A 23,884-nucleotide genomic window follows, 5' to 3' on the forward strand; every position below is an offset into this window, starting at 1 on the left:
ACACACTCAGCATTTACAATCCCAGAGGTCTTTAAATAATCACAGATGTCATTTTTGGAACAGTTAGGACTAACTTTGAACACAAATATCCATTCCAGTTTACTTACTGCCCTAACCTTACATGTAATGTCATCTACCTTTGACCCAATTATAGGTTGTTTCCTGGTTTTAACTTATGTTTAAATAAATCTTTTACTCATTCCATGTAGGTTGGTCGTTATTTTTCTGTCCCACAGAAGGACCTGATCCAAGAAAAGGTGGAAATTCGGTATCATAATTGCTATTGCTGCCCTGAATAACACTATTGACACTGACAGCCTAAATTTCAGGTTTGTTTACATCAGAATCGGATACGATTGTTGAGTTCGATATATCGATATGTTGGTTCGATAGTTGATCGACCGCTGTGGTCGATAGTCAGAGTCGCTCACGTTCGATTGAATCTTTACCGCTTCGCGACTGTACAGGCAGACGACAGATGTCTATATTAACTTTAGCTTGATTTTGAACGAGGTTATGTAGTTGATTATTATAGTATATCAACCACATGTTTCATAATTATTTTATGTTCTACTAGCTGTACCCGCGGGCTTTGCCCCGTTTAACTTCATACGTGAGCTCGTTCGCATGGCTCAATCACGTCCTGGTTGAAGTTCGTTCGCTACGCTCACTCACCTTTGGGTTGGAGCTCGTTCGCTGCGCTCACACGTCCTGGTTGAAGTTCGTTCGCTGCGCTCACTTGCCTTCAGGTTAGCTCGTTCGCTACGCTACCTCGCCTCCGGGTTGAAGTTCGTTCGCTACGCTCACTCACCTTTTGGTTTCAAATTAGCTGTTGTCAAATATTTAAAAAAATAATAGTGCTGAACTCTGTTGGTAATCCTTGTAACTTTAATGCTATTGAACATCATAGAACAGAACCAACTTGTTTAATTGAAACAGCTGTTATGATTCATTAATTCCATTTAAATATGAGTACTCATTAGGTTAACATGGGATAGTCCAGAGCCACTGGGGCAGAGCCCGAGAGTCCGATCAGAATCAAAACCACTTAGTTTTCCTATTTAATGCCTAAAGAATCAGTGTACCAAATTTCAGCCTCCTAGGTAAGTGGGAAGTGGGAGAATTAGTGATGAGTGAGTGAGTCAGTCAGTCAGTCAGTCAGTGAGGGCTTTGCCTTTTATATATATAGATGTTGGCAATAAGTAAATATCAATCATATGTTATTATTAATTGTTATCAACAACATTAGACATTTTGTATCAATCAATTATGTATTGTAAAATAAATCTTTCCAAATGAAGCAACCCTAATCAATTATCAAACTCAACTAAATACGCGTGCATAAACAAGGCCACGACAATTATGTTTACTATTTATCTCGCCAATGCGATCATTCAAACACAAATTATCATCCACAACACCCTTTACAACACTAACCAGCTTCTGGACAGTATCGTGGAGATTAAATATATCCTCGACATCCCATTCTCTGGAAACTATCATGTCAATTTTTGAAGTACACGTTGTGCAGTACCACTTCACTTTTTCCAATAAACTATTGATTTGCAAATATTCATCACTGTTTATTCCCACACACGTTGGATGGTACCATTTGCGAAAAAATCCATCACAAAGCAAACCTTACTTCTTGGGTAATTATTACTGAACAAATAAAACACTCACTGTTTTAGCTCTCGACTTCAACCATCATTCACAGCAGACGACGAGTCTGCAGTTGGTGGTAGCCAATAGCAAGACTGGACTAGCGCGACGTTGCAACATCGCCCGTTCACTAATATTTGACACTAATTAAAATATACAAAACAATATTTTCAAATCAGCTGGTATTATTAGATTTGGCAACACAGCACTGTCCTCACTGGCTCCTTCAAAGTCACGTTGTAGATAGGCTCCTCCCTCAACTGCAGACTCTCGTCTCTTGAGGACCATACTGTAAATGTGATAAGGTAACTTAAATGTAAAATAGACAGCTAGAGAAAATTGAGTGGCTGTCTAGGGTCAGCCATGTGATAACTTTTCATTCTCACTCCCCTATACGAGCCATCAATTAATTCTGAATGATTTATTGTAGGTCTAAAATGACAACAACATTGAAGAAATTCTCCTCGGCTGGACAGGCAGAAATTTTCCGTGCCAAGCAAAAAGATGATATATATAGTGATAAGCTGCAAAAACTTTGGTTGGACATACTTCTGAAATATGCAGGTTTGTACAAAATTTAACATATTTTCATCACACCACATGAGTAAGTAGCCTAGCTTCAAAATGGGCTCGGTAAAATCCGCTGGAGTCCTGTAAGTTTACCAAGCTGTTATAATTTATTGCCTGCCTTGGTTTTTCTGATTAATTGATACAACATATGTTCTTATATTATTTATGATTTTGTAAATATTGTCATTGTCCATTTTGTTAAATACAGATAAAGTTTATTAATAATTGTGTTTAAAGTCTTGTCTTTGATATTTTTAACATTTGGTGCCGAAACCCGACATATAAATTATATCAAGAAATATGTCAATACCGGTGCGTAAGTCAGTGAGAGAGAAACATCCTCCAAATAGATATTCCCCAGAAAATGTAAGAATGACTCCAAATGAAGAACCTAGGCTGGAGGTAAATGACAGAACTGATAAGCCTATATCCTCCAAATCTGAGACAAACAGTTAGGAAGTATTTCATCAATACAAAGACGATTGATACAAATTGAAGTTGACAGACTTGAAGAAGTAAATAGACTAGAAAAGTTACATGAAGAAAGAGAGTTGCAGCGGCCGAGGGAATTTTAAGAAAATGAGATGGAGCGTCAGAGACAGGATATGGAGCGTCAAAGACAGGAGCTAGAGATGGTAAGGCAGAGAGATAGGTTAAGGAGCTAAAGCCAGGGCTGAACTTACCTAGGGGCGGACGGGGCGAGCGCCCGGGGCCCCCGGGCCTAGGGGAGCCCCAAAGGGGCCCCTTGCACAGTAGTTTTTATTAATATCTTCGAAAATTAATCAGACACTTACCGAATGATCTTCTTTTTTTACAGCTTTATTGTCGTTATCCTATATTTAAGGTTATTGTTAGATGAACTTTATGGTATTACTAGGACCAAAGTTCTTGACTCTAAGGGACTTTTCCTCAGGGTTGCACTGGGCCCCGCGCTTAGACCTAGTTTACACGAGCATAGCTGCTAGGCTGTGACGGGCCAGTTTGAGTTTCAATGAAGCCGTTCACACAAACCTACGGCCGCGGTGATCAAGTTGAAGGGGGCCCCTTCGCTTGGGGCAAAAAATACAATAAATAATATGAAAACTCTTGTCCTAACGTAGAACGTAACTTGTACAATTGTGTTGAGGGTTAAATGGAGATTCAATTGAGATCTAATACTTTTGAAAAATAAAAACATTGTTTGAAAAATATGTATTATTAGATGTTATTCTGTAACGACCCAAAACCCGTCAAGGGGTAAAAACCCGATTTTTAAAAGTTTCATATTAAATATTATAATTGTCTACGTTCGGGGTAAGCCGCGCCCGCTTTGTCAGCGGCATCGTAGGGGCAATGGTCCTACGTCATCGTAGAAGGGATGACGCTAGTTACCTACCCCGCCGCCAGGGGCGATGGCGAAGAAGGGACCAGAAGAGCAGACCTCACGGGCAGTCGTCCACCCGCTACCGAACCGTCAGTACGCTTGCTGTTTGGAGACAATCCAACAGTCTATAACCTCCTAAATTCTGGTCAATTAAAGATTTCCCCCGTTCCTGGTAGAATCATAAGTTATCAGGTTAGTGTGCTACCGAATTTATTTTGTTTAATCTCATTTTTAGAGAAGTTTTATTATTTTTATTTTACTGTGCCGCAGTCGCGCGCACCCCGCACGCTTTTTCACGTACGAGCACACTACCTTTTGTCTTAAACCAGCTTCGGAAATCAGTTAAGTTGCCGGAACGGTTTACGTACGACTTACCTCGTTACCCCGGACCGTCCTACGTAAATTTGGTTTAAAAACCCCGTATCGACTCTGGTGATCGACCGAGTCTAATTTTCCCGACAAGTTTACTTTGGTGATTACCAAGTATAACGACCGAGTCTCGTTTTATATGAGTTAAGTTTCTAATTAATTAGGTTATTCGCATTCATCATAGGTTATTCAAAATTCTAAATTTAACTTGACATATTTTTCGAGTGGCTATGATGAGCACTTGCTAAAGGTAAGCTTAACATTGTAAGCATTATTGTTGTAATTAATATTCTGAGCCAATAAACTCGAAACGATCATTAATTAACGAACACGTTAGAGTCCTGGACTATCTCATTGTAGGCTAAGCTATCTGGACAAATTTAAGGTGTGACCTAATTTCAGGTGAGACGACAATTACGTACTTTAAAATCTCAATTTTGTCTCTCAACCCGAAATTTCGTCATAATTCTTTTACCTCTAAGTATATGCCATTCACGATTTTAAGGGGCAGAAGTATTATATTACCCATTCAATTAAAAGGTTTTATAAAATAGTAATTAAGTTATACGTCGAAATTCGGATCTTCAATTTAGTCGATAGAGTCAAAATCATACAGCGCCAGTAGGATAAAAAATCTATATAGACATTTTATGACAACTAGGGTCGTCTGATGTTAACAAAAATTACATTATTTGGGAGCGGCCGAGCGTTGTCGACTGAAATCGTAAAAAAGCGCTCAACAAGCAGCTGCAACAATAAATGATAATGAGCTGATAAGGGATCCTGTCTAGTCTTGTCTGTCTCACGCACACGCATACACATACATACAATGCCTTATCGCCAATCCAAAACAATTTAAATCACTTTACTCCCAGTGTGTTTTTGGTTGACATTATCGTACTTTTGTGTTGTATTTTATTATTAATTCTGCAAACACTACAAAGAACAAATTAATGTTGTATTGAATGTTATGTTTGTGTTGTATTAATTTATATTGAATACATTTAAACATCTTTCTGTTTACTCATATAAATGGTTAGCTTGTGATTGGTTATTAGACTTGTATTGTAACATTTTACTCGTCAAGAAAAAACTCAAACTCGTTAAAGTTCTTAATGGTACTTTTCATGCTAGGACTTTTAACATATTATACAAACGAGAATTCCATGCCAAAACCACTATGAAAATAAACATAAGTCATAGTTTATGATTTTATAGTTTTAGTGCAGCCAAGAAATGTAGGAAAAGCAGGAGGTTTTAATTGCCATGCCAACGTGACCAACGTATCAGAGTAGGAAGTGACATTTATTTATAGGGAAAATAACTAACTATGTTCTAAACTTTATAATGATTAATCTATAAAAAGTAAACTTTAAAATTGTTTTGACTTGTATCTTATAAACTTAGTATAGTAAAAGGTTTGTTAGTAAAATTATAGTAAGTTATAAAATATATTAAAGCTTTAAAAGTTTATGCATTATCTCTGACTTACATCACGTGTTTAAATATACAGTAGACCCCCTCTTAACCGACCCTAATGGGACCGGACCTAGGTCGGATGATTCAAAAGGTCGGATAAAACGGGCAATCCCTAAAATCATAACATAATACTGTAAAGTGCTATTCATTTGGAATTATATAATCATTATTTTGAAGTCATACTTGCATTATTTATAAAATAAACTACTCTTATCTCCTTTTTCATATTGATAGAAATGTCACAAATAAACACAAAACACGGGTCAAATAGGCCTACTTTCAGTGAATATATTATAATACTAGGCAAGAGTCAATAAAATTCCTATTTTAATAACTTTACTACTGTAATGTATTAATTAATGCTTTCCAAATACATCGTAATACAGTAAAGAACCTTTTGTCCTCATTAAAGATACAAGCGACCATTTTGTTACAAGACAGGACGTTTATTTATAGCCTCTCACTGGAGGCTCGAGGCACAAAAACTACATCTTGACCTTGGAGTTGTTAACACCCCTTCCCTGCCCTCCCTACAAGTTGCGTTGTTTGTTTACTCCAGCGATAAGATAATCAGTTCTCAAAATCGTAACGCACTTTATGATGTTATAAATTTGCCGCACAGATAACAAATCAGATCAGATGTGCTCGAGCTACGAACGATGATGACAAACTGACAATAGGCTATGCTATATTTTTTGTGATCATCACAAAATAACTTATTGTTAGTCATATCCTGTGGAGATAAGCGTATGGTTCAGTTCTCATCGCCCAGCGTGGGAGCGGAAATGCCGAGATTCCTAGAAAGCGGCGGTTAAACCGAGCTGCTCTCAAAGCAAGGTCGGTTAAAACAAACTGTATTATTTTACGATCAAAGGCGGATAATCCGATTATCGGTTAATACGAGGTCGGTTAAGAGGGGGTCTACTGTAACTTATTCCATTAATTAATGTTAGTTATTTTTCATTTGAGTTTTCATTCAAGCACCAAATAGAATGTGTATTACAGTAAAAAAATTAAATTAAACCTTTTACAAGTACGTGTTATTTTATTTTTATTTTATCTATAGTTTTCATTATTTGTTGCAAAGGATATTACATTTTAATGTATTGCAAAAAATGTGTAAGGTACCTGCTAGGTATATTAAAATTTTATAAATACAATTACAACAAGAACAAATCATAAAATAACACTGTACATTGTAGCTATTTTCAGACTTAAAATATTACATACAATTAGTTTATGCAAAATACAGCATTCTAACAGGTTTACATATTAACTAGTGGCTTGTAGGGGCAATAGCCCCTATATACAGTATATGTAATATATTCTAATAATTATTTTGTACAAATTATTTGTCTCATGGGTTACCGTACCCTACCTTGAATTATCGTTTAAATTTTTTGTATATTATAATAATGTATAACAGTTATCACATACCTGCATAATTCATTTTTATGTCTGCTCTGTTTAGGATAAAAATTCAAAAGGACTCTTCATGTGGTGGGTTTGTAACATAAATTTTCTAATCATAATACAGCAAAAGAACATTTTCAATAATCTTCACTATTAATTAAATATATATACATTTTTTTTTATATAGACAAATTCACTTAGAAAAACACAACACATAGAGATAATGTCATCTTCCAAATTGTAAAATACTAATTCTGTAACAAAATCTCTCTGAAAACAACATTTGTTGTGTAGTATCCATTTTGGTCCATTCCTTGGTCTTTATTTGTTTCTATTTCTATTTTAACGTCATCTGGCCGCTTTACCCGGCTAAAAGCAACATAAAGTTGACCATGGGTAAACACTGATTTTTTTTTCAAATAAATTCCAACTTTTTGGAAGGTTTGGCCTTGCGCTTTATTTATAGTAATGGTGAAAGATAATCGCAATGGGAATTGAATCCTTTGTAAATTTAAAGGGCATATTAGGATCTGTAGATATTAGTTTTATTTTTGGCATGAAAAATATGTTCCCTTTCCCTACTCCAGTAATTACTACTAACTTTAAACTTTTTTCAGACATACCCAACACAACCAATCGTACTCCATTAACTAATCCAGACCCTATTTCTTATGAGCATCACTATTGAACCAACTTTTAAAACTAATTTGTGTAGTGGCATTCCAGATGGTGTAATTGAATTTATAAACTCAATTGGTATGTTCAACCTCTCTGTAGGGTCTTCTGAAACTACTTCATAATTACTGTAGTAGATTTTTAATACTTCTTCATTTAAATCATCACAATGTTCATTTAAAGGACATACAATTATTTGATTGGAGTAGTTTTGAATATTTTCTGGATTTATTGAGTTGCCATAAACAATTGCACAATCAGAGAGAACAAAGTTATCTGTAATGTCAATTGCCGGTGTTGCCCTATTGCTCTCTAAGATTCCATTACCTAATATAAGCGTAAAAGACAATCACAAAATGCTGTTTCATTTTCATTTGCACGCATGTTTACTTTCAAATGCACTATAGTTACATACAATACATATATTACATACTACCTTTAACACTATTAATACAACTTTTGTAGCCAATAGTCAATGATATTACCATATGCTTTAAATAAATCTAAACCACATGTTTTAAAGTAAACAAATCGGACATGACCTGGATTCCCATGCTATTTAAATGTGATTTATTTTATCCTGTAATAACCTTTTGGTGCATAAGTAAGAAAAATGAGTATTTTTCCCCAAAACTTCATGCCCAGACCTTTAAAATGAGACCCCTCCCAGCTTTCTACGGCCTCCAGTTCGCTCACAATTTCATTGTAAAATTTTGGGCTTACGGAATTAGATATATAGATTCACCTTGAAATTAGCTATTTAAAATTAGTGTGCATGTAAATGCGTTACATTGTGTACCGTATATGTTCTCATATAATCATAGGGGCCTCTGAAGTCCTAAGTCCGGCCCTGGCTAGAGCAGCAGAAACAATTAATACAAGCAAACCAAATTTCATAAAAATCGGATCATTTTTGCTCGAGTTATTGTGCCAAAGGACATATATATATATATATATATGATTTTGAATGGTTGGTGTTTTTGGCCTCTAGGGAACTAAAAAACTATATCGGTCCTGGACCCAGGTCTTGCTATGAGTACTACTATAATAGCTTATTCCCTATACTTATGTGAAATTTGCTAAATAACAATTCTCAATACCAATATTATTTTTAAATAGTTTTACCAAGTTTTCTGAATGGATTGGTTAGGAATACTACACCAACCCCTGTCTTTATATCTTTCTATTAAGTATTTTTGAGGTAGGCTAATAGGGTGTTTTTCAAGTAAAAAATGTATGCAGCAATGAAACATTCTAACTAGCCAATTTCCAAGTTTAAACCCTTCTTATCACATCAAATAACTACCATATTTAAAAGGTACAATAGAGGTGTGCCAGCCTGATATTTTCAGTCCAGCCAACTCAAAGTAATATCGTGATGATCGTCATATTCTGAGATCCCTGCAAAATCAGAAATATCTTTCTCAATTACTTAAACATCATCACTGTTTTTCACGGTCACGGCAAGGTCATGAACATCTTCCGCGGTCATGTAGACATCATCATGAACTCCCGCGGTCACGGAAACGTCTTTGTCGTTGTCTGCGATCGCGGATAAATTATGAACATGTCTTGCGGCCGTGTAGATGTCATCATCGTCTCCCGGGATCGCGGTAAGTCATCGTCGTCTTGCGCGGTCGTGGCAATATTGGTAATTTTCCGGCATTATCGGCGACGGTTTTCGGTACCTAAGGTACTGGTACCGACATTTCACCATCAGTTCTTGGTTCCAGTTCTTTTGCCAAGAACTGGCGGAACCGACATTTGACTTGAAGTACCGACCCATCACTATTGACTAATGTAAGAACCCAATTGCCCTTAGACTTACTCCAACAGTCGATTGATTCAGTAAAGCTTTGTGATAGATGGTCTCATTTAAATTCAATTGACCAACCTCTACCAACATTCACATGCCAAACCTACCATCTTGATTGGTAAAGATAATTGCGACCTAAAATAGACAAGGAAAGCTGTGGAAGGGCCTCCTAACGCACCAGTTTTATCCTGGAGTTACTTAGGCTGGTCGTTGCGTGGGTTCTGAGATACTTTGTTACATTACAGTCCAGGATCAAAAGAAATGCCAAAGACACCTGAAGAAGAACTATAACCTCAGATTGATACTGGAACTTCAACCAGATGAAATTCTTAAGGCTGAACACTTCTTAGTGTTGAATTCCCACGGAAAAGTCACCTGGCAAAATTAATTGTCAAGTCATTTCGTGAAAATTGCTTCTATCAAGGTATCGAGACTGTCGTAAACTTGACTAGAGAAAAATATTGAATACTGAAAATAAAAAGTGTTGCTAAGCAAGTGCAAAGGAGCTGCATGAGATGTCAAATAAATAAAGCGAAATCAAAACCTCCACAGATGTCATCTCTTCCAATAAGTAGAGTTTCTCAGGTCCAACATCCATTCTTTTACACCGGTATCGACTAATTTGGGCCAATTGAAGCGTCTGTCGGCCATAGACATGAAAAAAGATATGGTGTTTTGTTTACATGTTTCTGTACTCGGGCAATTGATCTTGAAGTGGCCCATTCACTTAACACCGAGAGCTGTATTATGACTATACAACGTTTCATTAGTCGCAGACCGTGTCCATCAGAAATGTTTTCTGATAACGGGACTAATTTTGTAGCTACTGAGAAATGCAGTAAAACAATTGAACAATGCTCAGATACAGAGGAATGTTGTCAGATATGGAATAAAATGGAATTTCATACCGCCTAGAGCATCACACATGGAGGGCTGCTGGGAACTCTTGGTTAGATCAATTAAAACTGCATTGAGAAATATGCGTTGTCAGTATCCTAAAGATGAAGAGTTACGAACCTTTCTAGTTCGTGCGGAATTCATCATTAACTCTCGACCACTGATTCATGTTTCCTTCGACCCTTTGGACCCACAACCGCTCACACCCAAACATTTTCTAAGGGACGCGTTCAAAATCAAAATTATGGAGGATCAGCTCTGCAAACGACAACTGGCTCGAGTCAGATCACTTCTGGACAATTTTTGAAAAAGGTGGATCCGGGAATATCTTCCATGTTTGTCAGTGACAGACATCAGTCCATGAGACAGTGCAAATGGCACAAAAGAGTCGAGCCACCGAAAATTGGATATCTGGCCATAATCATAGACGAAAGTAACCCAAGAAACACGTGGCCAATGAGTCAAATAACAAGTACATACCCAGGTCGAGATGATTTCATCAGAATTGTCGACATTAAAACTAGCAAGGTAAAACATTTTCAGTTCTTTTACCTAATATTTTTTCTTTAGCCTGTTTAAAATTAATTACAACAGCTGATGATTTTTAAATAATTGATTATATTGTACAAATAAACACTATTCTATTCTGGTTCTTCTTGTTAACATGACTTACTAATTTTTCTCTCATAATTTTCATTTATTACACACAAACACAAATGTCATTGAGTTTAGTTTCTTTGGATATATTTTATTTTAAAAAAGGAAAATAACTTTTATTTTTTGTTCATTTGTAAATTGTTAGCTGAGCCAGACAAGCGTGTTGTTTTATTCTTTACAGTGATTTTGATTTACTTTAATAATTTAAGTATGTATGAATGTGTGTGAGTGTGTATCAGTGATCGCAGCTTGTACAGTGGTCTTGGGTGCGCCTGTCGTGAGGTCGCGACCTGTGGACCCGGGATAGCGAGTCCACAGCCGCACAGTACTCGCCACAACGACCCGCTTATCTCCCCCCCCCCTCCCCTACCCATCACCCTACACTGTCCACCGCTGATTGTCTTTCTCGCTCCTTATCTCCCTATCCCAAACACCTGAAAGCGGCGCACATCAATGCCCAGTCTTTGCGTGCTCACATTGATGAGGCTAGAGAAATATTTTGTCCCGGTAATTTTGATTTAATTAGCATTTCTGAATCCTGGCTAAAGCCGAGTATTCATTCAAATGAGGTGTCTCTCCCTGGATATGTGCTGCAACGTAATGACAGGATTGGTAAACAGGGTGGTGTCGTTGCGGTGTATATCAGGGAGGATTTAAAGATCAAAACAGTCCTTTCTTCACCATCGGAGTACTCGGCTGGGCCAGAATTCCTATTTATTGAGATCAGTTTATCTGGAGCAGATGCGCTGTTACTAGGAGTGTGCTACCGCCCACCAAGATCAGGGCATCTGCTTGATTTTGAAAATGCTCTGCTTAACGAGATGTTCATATACAGTCATGTTTTGATCATGGGTGATTTTAACACTGACTTACTATCGTTGACTCATAACTTTGAACACAGACAGCTGACTACCATGTTTGAATCGTGCAACTTAACTGTACTTCCACTCGATCCCACACATCATGTTGCCAATTCTGACTCCCTCTTAGATTTAATAGTTGTGTCCAATGACCACGATATCATTCATGATGGACAGATTCCAATCCCTGCAATATCTAAACATGACCTCATTTTCTGTGTGTACTCAATCAAATCTCCCAAGCCCAAAGCAAAGTTTATTAAATATCGGGATTTTAAAAATATGAGTGTCGCTCAGTTCATGTTAGATGTTCAACAAATTCCGTGGCACTTCATTGAAAATTTAAATTCTGTCGATGAAATGGTTCATGAGCTAAATTCTTCCATATTGAATCTCTTTGACAAGCATGCTCCCATCGTTTCAAAACGCGTGACAAAACAAAGCCGTGTTAAACAATATTGAAATCATCGTAATCAAATTAAACAGCTTCTACGAAATTCAAAACTCAGATACATTCAAAAACTTTTTGAAAATCAAAAGCAACCATCAAATATTTTATGGCCCAAAGTTAAAAGTCTTGGACTAGGGAAACAATTTGATTCTCAACCGGTACACATTCCTCTAAATGAGTTAAACGTTTACTTTTCTTCTTGCAGTCAAAATAACTTGTTTATAATTGGTTTTCCTTTATAATAATTAGGAGTAAAATGACTACACAGTATGGTTTCTAAAGTCCATAGTGGAAGTGAAGTTTATTTACAACAACAAAATAAACATAGCAAACACATGGCATATAATATCATACATGACAGCTGCTTTAAACTTGATACCAAGAATGCAATGAGGAACAAGATTACAAATAAATTCCAACACCCCGCCTTAATCTTGATCCTTCATTGAGGTAATACCAAGGTCGGTTATGAAACCATCATGCTTGATTTTGCCAAGTGATTTTGTCAAAATGTCTGCTAACATCCTGGAAGTTGGAACGTAATTCAGCACTACTAGTTTTCGCTTGATTATGTTTCTGACAAATGAATTATACCAATTATATGTTTGGTCTTGGCATTCACAGTTCTCTTCTGCAAAATCTTCATTGCTGGCATGTTGTCACAATGCAAATTTACATGCTCAAGAAATATTCCCAGCTCTTCCAACAAGTGCTTCAGAAACATTGCTTGCTTGCATGCCTGAACCATTGCTACAAACTCTGACTCTGTTGAGGAATCAGTCATCTCTGTTTCTTACTTCCCCAAGACACAGGTCCTTCACACAGGTTAAAAACATATCCCGTACAACTTTTCCCATCAAAGTTGTTTCCATGACTGGCATCAACAAAACCATGTAGAGGTTCTTCATCAGCTTGAGGTAGATCAACAAGAATCCAGGTGTTATTCTTAATAAACGAGGTATACTCCTCTTCCATAGCATGCTTCCACAAATTCTTATTCGGATCTTCTATTGCCTCTTGACAATTACTTGGCTCTAGATCCTCACGGGTAACCATGTAGGTAACAAAATCAGGAAACATTTTAGGCTTTCTTACTCTTAGAGGGTAGGCTACCTACTCCCAACATTAATTTCAACACCTTCCTCATCATTTCCCGAATCCCCTTCAGTCGATTCTCCAGTTCCAACATCGCCATCATCTTGCTCAATGTTGATACTGTCGAGAATGAAGCTCTCCTCTTCTTCTTCAGGACTCCTTCAAGGTTTATCGAGTTTGGTGGTCTGGATGCTTACTATGGTCTCGACTGGTTGTATAGTTTCATCACCATTATTTTCTTCACGCCCATTATAAAATAAGTTTTCAAAAAACTTTACATCTCTAGAATAAATCAATCTACGGGGAGACTTAGGGTCGACCAATTTGTAACCTTTGACATCCTCACTGTAACCTACAAAAATGTGAGGAACACTCTTATAGTCCAATTTGGTCCTTCTCTCCTTAGGCACATGCACATAGCCTATGCACCCAAAAACTCTAAGGTGACTGAGGTCCACTTTCGATCCAGTCCATCTCCTGTGGAGTGACTCCGAAAACAGCTTTTGTAGGACTTCGGTTCTTAAGATAAATAGCTGCCTCCACAGCATACTGCCAGTAACCCATGCTCAAATTTGAGCCACTTAGCATGCTTCTAGCCTTTTCAATAATAGTTCTATTTGCACGCTCTGCTATCCCATTCTGTTCAGGACTGTATCGAGTAGTGACCTGGTGCCTTATTCCAAATCTATTACACACTCCTTCTAGTCTCGTATTCATGTACTTCATCTGACCTAACAGTTTTTATAGTCTGGTTGGTCTGATTTTCAACTAAAGTCTTAAACTTGAGAAAACAATCAACTACCTCATCCTTTGATTTCAAGAAATAACCAAAGGTCATTCTGGTGAAGTCATCAATAAATATTAGCATGAAGCGATTACCTTGAAGAGACTGAACATTCATAGGCCCACAGACATCAGCATGGATTAACTCTAGTTTTGTCTCAGCTCTCTTACTTAAAGTGGTTAGGAAAGATTCTCTGGAGTGTTTCCCCTCCACATAGAATATGCAGGATCTGGCCTCTGACTAGGAAAATCAACACCCAAAGCCATCCCCTTTTTCAAAACACCCATGCTAACATGATTCAAGTGACCCAACCTTCTGTGCCATAAATTGTGAAGGTCCACACTAACTGACTGGTCAACTTGAGTAGACATAGCTAAATTTCCATCATTTGGATCAATGTTGCATTTACTCTCTGTATCTAACCGATACAGTCCATTTACATTTGTTCCAGTTCCACAAATTTCACCTCTTACTGAAAACCCATCTTTTATGTAAATATTACACCCTTTGTCATCAAAAACTAAAACTTGCCCTTTACTAGCTATTTTGCTAACAGATAGCAAATTTGTAAATAAATCTGGTACATACGTCACATTCGATATCACTCTCTCACCAAAGTTTTTAAGGTTCACAGAAACTTTCCCAGAACCCGCAGAGTAAATTTTGGTATTATTAGCGACAGTGACCTCTTTAACTCCCTCATTCGAGTTAAACATTTGAAAACTTTCTTTACTTTTAGAAAGATTGTCAGCACAACACGAGTCTAAGTACCAGCTTTCAGGTTCTACATTTACATTCAGGGCAGTTGTCCAACTTACATTTTTATTTTTGTCTTTACCATCTGACTTACCTATTTTGGAAATTGGCCCTATCTTTGAGCTATTACTAATGTTAGCTTGATTATTTTCAGGACAATCCCTTATCATATGGCCTGCCGTTCTACATTTGTAACAAGTAGGAATAAAAGGCTCCCTCGTCTTTGAGCTATTATTAGAGTTAGCTTGACTATTATTTGATTTTGATAGAAAAAGCTTCCCAGTACTGCTTTTAAAAGTTGAAAATACTAGGCTACAGAGGACTCAGTGGTATCCTTTTCAGCCAAGCTATTTAATTTTTCTAGTACTTTACTATATTCTACTTTATCTGTACTCTCGACTGTCATCCTAAATGCCATGTAAGACTCAGGCAAACCTCTTAGAAGTAGACACGCCTTCATTTCATCGTCCACGGGTTTCTCTATGTCAGCAAGTTGAGCATTGAGGTCAAGAAATTTAGAAATATACTCACTCATGCTGTTGCATACTTCCAACTTTAAATCTAAAAGCTGGTCCAGCAGAAATATTCTCCTGTTTGTGCTCTTGACTTCATACTGCTTTGCTAAAATGTCCCATGCTTCCTTCGCTGATGTGGCTGTCCTGACATGTAGTTTTGGAGCTGCCTCCAGGTGCATGGCAATCTTGGCAAGTGCCCTCTTATCTTTGTCTGGATCAACAGTTAGTAGTGTCGTCTCTGTATTAGTATTTCGTGGTTCAATGCAATTCCACAATCCCTCATACTTCAGAGCCATCTTCATATCAAATTTCCAACTTGCATTGTTGGCTGACCCTTTCAACATAGAAATTCCAGGGGCTGATGTGGAGTACACAACTTTGTCTCCCATCATAGTAATTAATAAGTGTTCATTCAATGGAATTTACTATAATATTTCTTATACACTTCACTCAAAAATTAAACAGTTCAAAATAGGCCACAGAGAACATGTTACAATAAAAGTGAAACTGGGCCCATAACCACTTGTTTATAATTGATTTTCCTTTATAATAATTAGGAGTAAAATGACTACACAGTATGGTTTCTAAAGTCCATAGTGGAAGTGAAGTTTATTTACAACAACAAAATAAACATAGCAAACACATGGCATATAATATCATTCATGACAGCTGCTTTAAACTTAATACCAAGAAGGCAATGAGGAACAAGATTACAAATAAATTCCAACAAAATACTAACCAGCATCAAGTTGACAGTTACTTAAATGAATTAGTTAACTCTCCAACCCCACACCTGAGATATCCTGAGTTTAATTTTAAACCAGTTTAATTAAACCAAGTTGGACAATTAATATTTTCATATCATAATAAATAATAATAAAACGTATGTTAATTCAAATAATCATAAAGAAAAAAGGCAGGCATAAATTATTACATATTCTCCCCCCAGAACTGCAACCTTAGAAAGAGGGCGACGGAATGTTCCTGTGGAGTGTTTGTGTGTAATAAATGAAAATTATGAGAGAAAAATTAGTAAGTCATGTTAACAAGAAGAACCAGAGTAGAATAATGTTTATTTGTACAATATAATCAATTATTTAAAAATCATCAGCTGTTGTAATTAATTTTAAACAGGCTAAAGAAAAAATATTAGGTAAAAGAACTGAACATACTCCCAGCCTTGAAGTGTCCTCACTTCAACAGTTAGTTAGTCCAGGGGTAATACACAGAGTTGAGTTACAGGCCGGCTTAGCAGCTGGTTGCTTTTTCCTACTTCTGCTTTTCAACCTATACCATCTTTGCTGGGGTACAACTTGAAAACTTTTGCTAGAGACAACTGAAGTTCTTATACGTTGAAATTAGGATCATCAGAGTTTTGAAGACACTTTGGAGTTTCATTATGAGACTGAAGAATATAAGTTAACAACAAGTCTTTAGAGTTCATAACACATTTCTTCAATATAAAGAATTCTTGTTTTAATAATTCAACAAGTTGTGATTGGAAGGTGAACACTTTTTCTGTAGTTTGTGATGAAGAGTAGCCATTGGTCAGAGCTTCATCGAAAGATGCAACCACTTGACTGGATTGCTTGACTGTCTTTACTGTAGTGGTTGCACTGTGGGTTGGGTTAACGGCAGCACTGTCTGTCGTTTGGATAGCAACCCGGTCAGTAGGATGGGTGACAGCATTATCAGTAGGGTTTATAACAGCACGGTCACTTGGTATGACAGCAGTGTTGGTAAGATGGATAGTAGCACTGTCACTTGTCAAGGTAGTTGAGCTCACTGTTGTGTCTGTATTCGTTGGTTGAGGTTTTGTCATTGTCACTGTGGTATTTCTAATTTTCGAGTTTGCGAACTTAGGCATAGTGTTTGCCACTGACCTCTTTATTGTGATGAGTTTTGTTTCAGGTTGTATAAGCTGGGTGCCTTTGGTTTGAAACTCACTTGATGGGTTTGGTTTGGTTACATTCATTGCAGTGGTTCTCTGAGGTTGAGCTGGACTGCAATTAACCTTGGCCAAATAAGGATTAGAACCAATTTCTGAAAGCAGCACTTTGATGTAGCTGGTGATATGGATGAATAGTTCACTGATTTTGGTCTTCATCTTCAGCTAATGTTTCAATGTTCAAATCATCTTCACTTGACGTAGGGCGTAGGCATACTACTCCATAAGTAGTTACAATTTGATGAAAATAAGAATCAAAGTCTTCTTTCTTCTTATGGGCTTCTTGCATTAGAGTCTTTAAGGCTTCCCGTTGCACAACTGTTAATGACTCTTCTTCAACAAGTTGATCAACGATGATTCTTATTTTCTTGAGACAAGTTTTAATAAAAGATGTGAGTCGAGTATAAGTTTCAAATTTAAAATCACTATTTGGAGATGCCATTGTACAAAGATGAGGAGATAAATGTCAAAAATTCACAAAGTGTAAATGAGTGGGTTAAGAGTTGAAGAACCATTAAATAATGTGAGAGTGTTTGTGAAATGAAATGAAAAATCGTTTATTTATTCAGGCAAAGTTAGGGCCACATGGCCCTCTCTTACACTTATCCTGACATTCAAAATATAACAAAAATAATGTTACATTGGGATAACTTAATCTAATTAAACATAAAATATTAAACAACCTAACATTTCGGATGAGCCTTTAAACGGTAATCGTACAATGTATCTTCCGAGTTCGGCTCTGGTATGAGTGTCTGTGAATAACTATTCACAATGAATATCTTCTTGGGATTGTTTTTTGTGGTTTGGGATTTCTTCTAAGAGCCAAAATCTTTGAATGGAATTGTGTATGTCAGTTAAACTTGTAGTATGCAAACAAATATTTAAAGTACTCGATTGAGATGTGCATGATTGCAATGTGTCAGGTGTACATGGAGTAGTACCAATAATTATATTACCACATGGAGTATTAATTATTGATGGCAATGTGTTGGACAAATCGGACAAAAATTACTCAAGGTATCGCGTTCACGGACGTATATATATATACTAGCTGGCCCGACAGACTTCGTCCTGCCCTAATGTGGTTTGATGCCAAATGCTCGTTCATTTTAAAGATGAGCTAGTTCGCATGGCTCAATCACGTCCTGGTTGAAGTTTGTTCGCTACGCTCACTCACCTTTAGGTTGGAGCTCGTTCGTTGCGCTCACTTGCCTTCAGGTTAGCTCGTTCGCTACGATAACTCGCCTCCAGGTTGAAGTTTGTTCGCTACGCTCACTCACCTTTTGGTTGCAAATTAGCTGTTGTCATAAAGTAAAAAAAATAATAGTGCTGCACACTGTTGGTAATCCTTGTAACTTTAATGCTATTGATCATCATAGAACCAACTTGTTTAATTGAAACAGCTGTTAAGATTCATTAATTCCTTTTAAATATGAAAAATCATAAGGTTACCATGGGAAACTCCAGAGCCACTGGGACGGAGCCCGAAAGCCCGATCAGAATAAAAACTACTTAGTTTTCCTATTGAATGCCCAAAGAATCGGTGTACCGAATTTCAGCCTCCTAGGTAAAATGGGAAGTGGGAGAATTAGTGATGAGTGAGTGAGTGAGTGAGTCAGTGAGGGCTTTGCCTTTTATAAGTATAATTGTATAAGTATATATACATATATATATATACATACATAAAATTTGGAACGAATGGTGTTTTTGGCCTCTGGGGACATCAAAATGAGTAAATCAGTCCCGGGCCTAGGTCTAACCGTGCCACCTACGGTAATAGCTACAGTACTTCCCTATAGGAAAATTTGCTAAAAGGAAATAAAATTATAAATATATTGAAATCAATTTTGAACAAAAATGTGGTACTGTAATGTGATGAACTACGTAGTACGCAACATCAGGCATGTTGTTTTACGTGCTCAACAGGATAAGGGGGTCAATAGACAGGAACTTCTTGAGGACTTTGCCAAATATCCCATCCTTGGTGTTCTGTAGGGATAGAACAACAGTCTCTCTACCTCCTCAACACTAAAGAGTGGGATGTTGTTTGAACTACCACAGTGGTTTAGGTTGACTACCCGCTCTATTTTGGCCCCCTTTATGAAAGAAGTTGGAAAACGGGTTCTGTAATTGACACCGTTTCTTAATTTCTCCCAGCAACTAAATTGCTGCGATCGATGGCCTGGCAAATAGATTTCCTCACCACTCTTTAGGCCTCCGACTTACAAAGTCATCCTATGAGTTCCATAGCCCTGGTAGTAAGGCATCAGCCCTCAAGGCAGGTCGATACAATTCCGCAATTTCTGCAGTCCATCAGTATACGAGTCGCTTCTCGCATGAGGGCTCCTGTGAGGCATAGACTCATGGTTTATAGTGGGTCACGCTTACTGTATGGAGTTGTGATAACGCTGTCTGAGGAAAAGGAGCTTACGCATTGTATACGTTGAAATGTCTTAAATTTTAATGGTTTAAATACCTGCATACAGTAATCCAAAATGTTGCTTGTGGCAACTATAGTTTCAATTCACAGGGAATCATCTTCAGGCCGTACATCATTCATATACGGATATGAATAACGACGCATTGTACGGCCTGAAGATGATTCCCTGTGAATTGAAACTATAGTTGCCAGAAGCAACATTTTGGATTACTGAATTCAGGTATTTAAACCATTATAATTATTCAAACGTAATCCGGAGGCTAACAACTCTTGAAAATGTCTTAAATTTGTATTCATTCTCTATGTGACTGACAGGAGCACAATCATGGCTATGCCTGAGGACATTTCCAGTGGGTCACTTGCTGTATGGAGCTGCTACAACTCTTTGTGGTCTGCAAACACTGGGGGAAGAGTACACAGGCATTGTCCAGGTTGACACGTCACTTACAAAAGTCTCTCCGTTTGTGGTGAGTATATAACATAGAAATACAGAGTAATATATTTTTTATTGTTCCATGTTTATCACAAAAGCTAAAATGACTTCGCATAATTTTTTTATTTTTCCAAAATCTTGATATAGCCTAATTCAAATTTTTATAGAACTCCCATTTTTTTGCATGTAGGAAGTGGAAAACAATGTAAGATGAACAAACCTCCTCTGTTATTTTTCCTATATCTAATATTTTAGAGATATCTGCTGAAGAAGTACATCTGCACAAACTCATTGTAGTATGGCCCAATAGGGTGCCACTTTATCATTGTTAAAGTGCCAAAAATGCATGATATTTTACCTGATATATGACTATGTCAGGTAATTTTCACCAAATAGGCAACTTATTACAAGAACCTATTAAATATATATATGTATGTTTATTAAATTCAGAGTGCACAGTTGTCCTCAATTTACGACCTTAAGATAATATAATTATAATTATTTTCAATTTAAGTAAGAAGTAAGTAGATAGACTAAGTAATTCTTGTTGTAGGCCTACCTCTTTTGAAATAACTTTTTGTTTCAGAATAGGACATTCATGCTTTTATTGGATAGTTTCGGAAGTGTACTCCTCATTTCTGTTTTAAATAATTTGGAGAGAATTGTCAGTAAAAGTGGTTTACAAGTTAGAGCCAAAGAAGATATTTTAGAAACAATTAGGACATTGAAGACTATCCTTCCATTTCTTGAAAGGTGCCACAGAGCTTTGTTCTATTGTGGTGGTATTTATTACCAAATAAGCAAAAGAATCACTGGAATAAAATATGTAAGTTTATTTCATGATTGCACAAGTAGTAGGCTCTATGTAAAAAATAGTCTCACTATCTTTAGAATGATATTTCTAAACCAATTTAATGAAAATATTTATGCTAATTTGGTAATATATGCCTATATATGATGTATTACCAATAAGCAGATGAAAAGAAATTGTAAGTTGAATATTGGTTGAAATAAAAAATACAGAAACTGAATAAAAGAAACGTCTTAAAATATCTTAACACTTAAAATATATATTTAAGCTTATACTGTTACTCACTAGACGGTAAATATACAAAAAAGATGGTAAGTGGTGATCGATTTCGATAGGACAATCATCATCAGACCCAATAGGTGAATGACAAGAATCTTGAATCAAGATATTAGACATTCAAGATTCTTGATTCTTCTACCTAGGGCGCAAGGCATTTGGATTTTTTGGGGGACGCAAACAAATTGGAAACCAAACAAAAATGGTAGTTGTATTTGCATAAGAACGCGGTAAACTTCTGATAATCCCTCACGGCTGTGTAGACATAATTTTCGTCTCCCTTAGCCGTATATACACCGAAATCGTCCCACGATCACGGAAAAATTCGGACTTTTTTCCGCGGTTGTGTAGACATAATCATCGCCTTTCATGATCGCGGCAATATATAAACATATCTCGCGGTCGTGAGGAGATTATCGTCGTCTACCGCGAATGAGGCAAAATTCTGATCTGTTCCCGCGGTTGTGTGAACATTAAAATCGCCTTCCATGATCGCGGCAATATATAAACATATCTCGGGGTCGTGAGGAGATTATCGTCGTCTACCACGAATGAGGCAAAATTCTGATCTTTTCCCGCATTTGTGTGAACATTATCATCGTCTTGCGCGATGGCGGTAAAATTCTGATCATCCCTAGCGGCTGTGTTGACATCCGGATTGTATCTGTCCTGTAGACATTGTAATCGTCTCCTTTGGTCTTAAAGACATCATTATCGTTTCCTGCGATTGTGGCAAAATGTTAATCATATCCCGCAGTTGTGTGGAGATCATCATTGTCATCCGTGATCGCGGCAAAATTCTGATCATCCCTCACGGCCGTGTGTAGTATGGCATATTATCATCTCCCGCGGTCACGGAAACGTCACTGTTAGTCATGCGCAATCACGGTAAATTAAAAAATTCCAGGAAAAATTACAAAATTCACTTATTATTCCCAGTTTAAAAAAAGCTCACGCATAATTCCCGGATTTCCTGGTCGGTGGACACCCTGTTATATATTTCAAACGGGCGATATAAGATGTCCCTAGGGCGCTGACCGGGTCAAAAACGGGCCTGGGTAAGACTTAGACCCGGGAACAATATGCTTTTTCATTTGGATGTCCCTAGAGGCCAAAAACACTATTCGCTCAAATTTTTATATATGTATATACAATTGTTTGGCTACTATTATAAATATTAAAGTGCAACCTACTCCTCTATATTAATGGATTTCAAAATATGAATTTACTTAAAATAGATAATAAAATTCCAATGAAGTTACAATAAAATATATTTAGGTTCCGTTCTATAAATAGCTATAACAACAATCTCATTGGGCCATGACAGTGAAATTATATTTTGGTCTAGGTTTTTGATGGGCTAGGCTAGATAACAATTTGAAGAGCAAATTATCTTAAATCTAGGGGTTGGTTCGTGCCGGGTATGACATTCTGATAGGCTAATTAATTAAATTTATACAGTACTAATATAGGCTAAATAATATGAGATAGGCTAATAATGAGAGTTAAAATTTAGGCTATAAGTTCTTAATTTGAAAGTCACTTGAATTTAGTCAATTCACAATGTGGTGGTTGGAAATTGATGATGAGTTTTTTTAAGTGTTAATTGAGGTTGATATTACCAATTTTGTTGAATAGTGATTTTCTTCTTTCTTTAGGTCTCTTTATATTCAATATTTATATGTATTCTGAATGTTAATTTTCAATTTTGGATATTTAAATCACTGGAGACTTGGCTCCCACATCCATCTCTCTCTACTTCCACCACAAGCACATTTTCTTCCTTTTCTTTTAGCTTTCCTTCCAACAATTACTTCACACCTGGACACTGGACAGTACAAAAGAAATATTTCCTACCTAGACACTATTTAATTTTAGAATGGTATTTTTGAATATAGTTTTTTCTTCTTCACTAATTTATATTTCATAAAATTTAAATATTCTTTTTGAAAATACAGTAATTAATAAATATTAAAAGTAATTTAGCTACAATTCACATATGAGTATATTGTATAATAATTCGATTCAATTCAAAAGATAGGTACATTATTTATTTCAATCCATTCTATTTACAAAATTGGTAAACATAAACAATCAATTAATGAACACATGTTTAAAACTATACATCAACTCTCCCCCCTTAGTGTAAGGGAAGTATTTGGTCTGAGTGACGAGTCCAAGTGAGTCCAGTGTCTGTCTTGACTTTAAACATAACATTTCCTGTTCTTGAAATTATTTTCCCTTCCTTCCACTTTACTTTTGAGGAATAATTTCTTACCAGTACTCTCTGTCCCACCTGAAAATTTCTTTTCAGCTTGTGTTCCGACATAGTCTTTTTATTCCATTCAACTTTATCTGCCATCACGTTAAGTTTCGTTCTTATGTCTCTGCCAAACATTAACACATAAGCGGAGAGTCCTGTAGAGTTTGGAGCTTTGCGTAACTGAGTTACGAGAAGATCTATTTTATGCTGCAAGTCTCCCTTGTCTTCACTCATGGCAGCCAATGATTTCTTAACAGTTTGGACAAATCGTTCAGCTTGGCCATTGCTTGATGGGTGAAAAGGTGCACAAGTCCTATGGCAAATTCCATTATTGCTTAGAAACCTTTG

The 23,884-nt window shown here is 36.7% G+C and overlaps 1 protein-coding gene across 9 annotated transcripts in view; it reads left to right on the forward strand.

Annotated features, from left to right (window-relative positions):
• The window catches only part of LOC128983673 (peroxisome biogenesis factor 10), a 60,516-nt gene that overhangs the window by 21,727 nt on the left and 14,905 nt on the right, over window positions 1-23,884 (forward strand). For 7 of the 9 annotated variants that reach the window (XM_054403066.1, XM_054403065.1, XM_054403067.1 and 4 more), the window contains exons 2-4: window positions 2,093-2,226; window positions 20,069-20,220; window positions 20,773-21,012. In XM_054403066.1, the coding sequence (XP_054259041.1) occupies window positions 2,100-2,226; window positions 20,069-20,220; window positions 20,773-21,012 (519 nt within the window). In that variant the 5' untranslated portion in view covers window positions 2,093-2,099. Of the gene's footprint in view, window positions 1-661; window positions 750-2,092; window positions 2,227-20,068; window positions 20,221-20,772; window positions 21,013-23,884 lie in introns of those variants that run through there. The other 2 variants (XM_054403069.1, XM_054403068.1) reach the window with 2 other exon arrangements.

Source organism: Macrosteles quadrilineatus, unplaced genomic scaffold, assembly GCF_028750875.1.
Source record: "Macrosteles quadrilineatus isolate MER2022 unplaced genomic scaffold, UCM_ALF_1.0 Scaffold_1__1_contigs__length_201487025, whole genome shotgun sequence".
NCBI lineage: Eukaryota > Metazoa > Arthropoda > Insecta > Hemiptera > Cicadellidae > Macrosteles > Macrosteles quadrilineatus.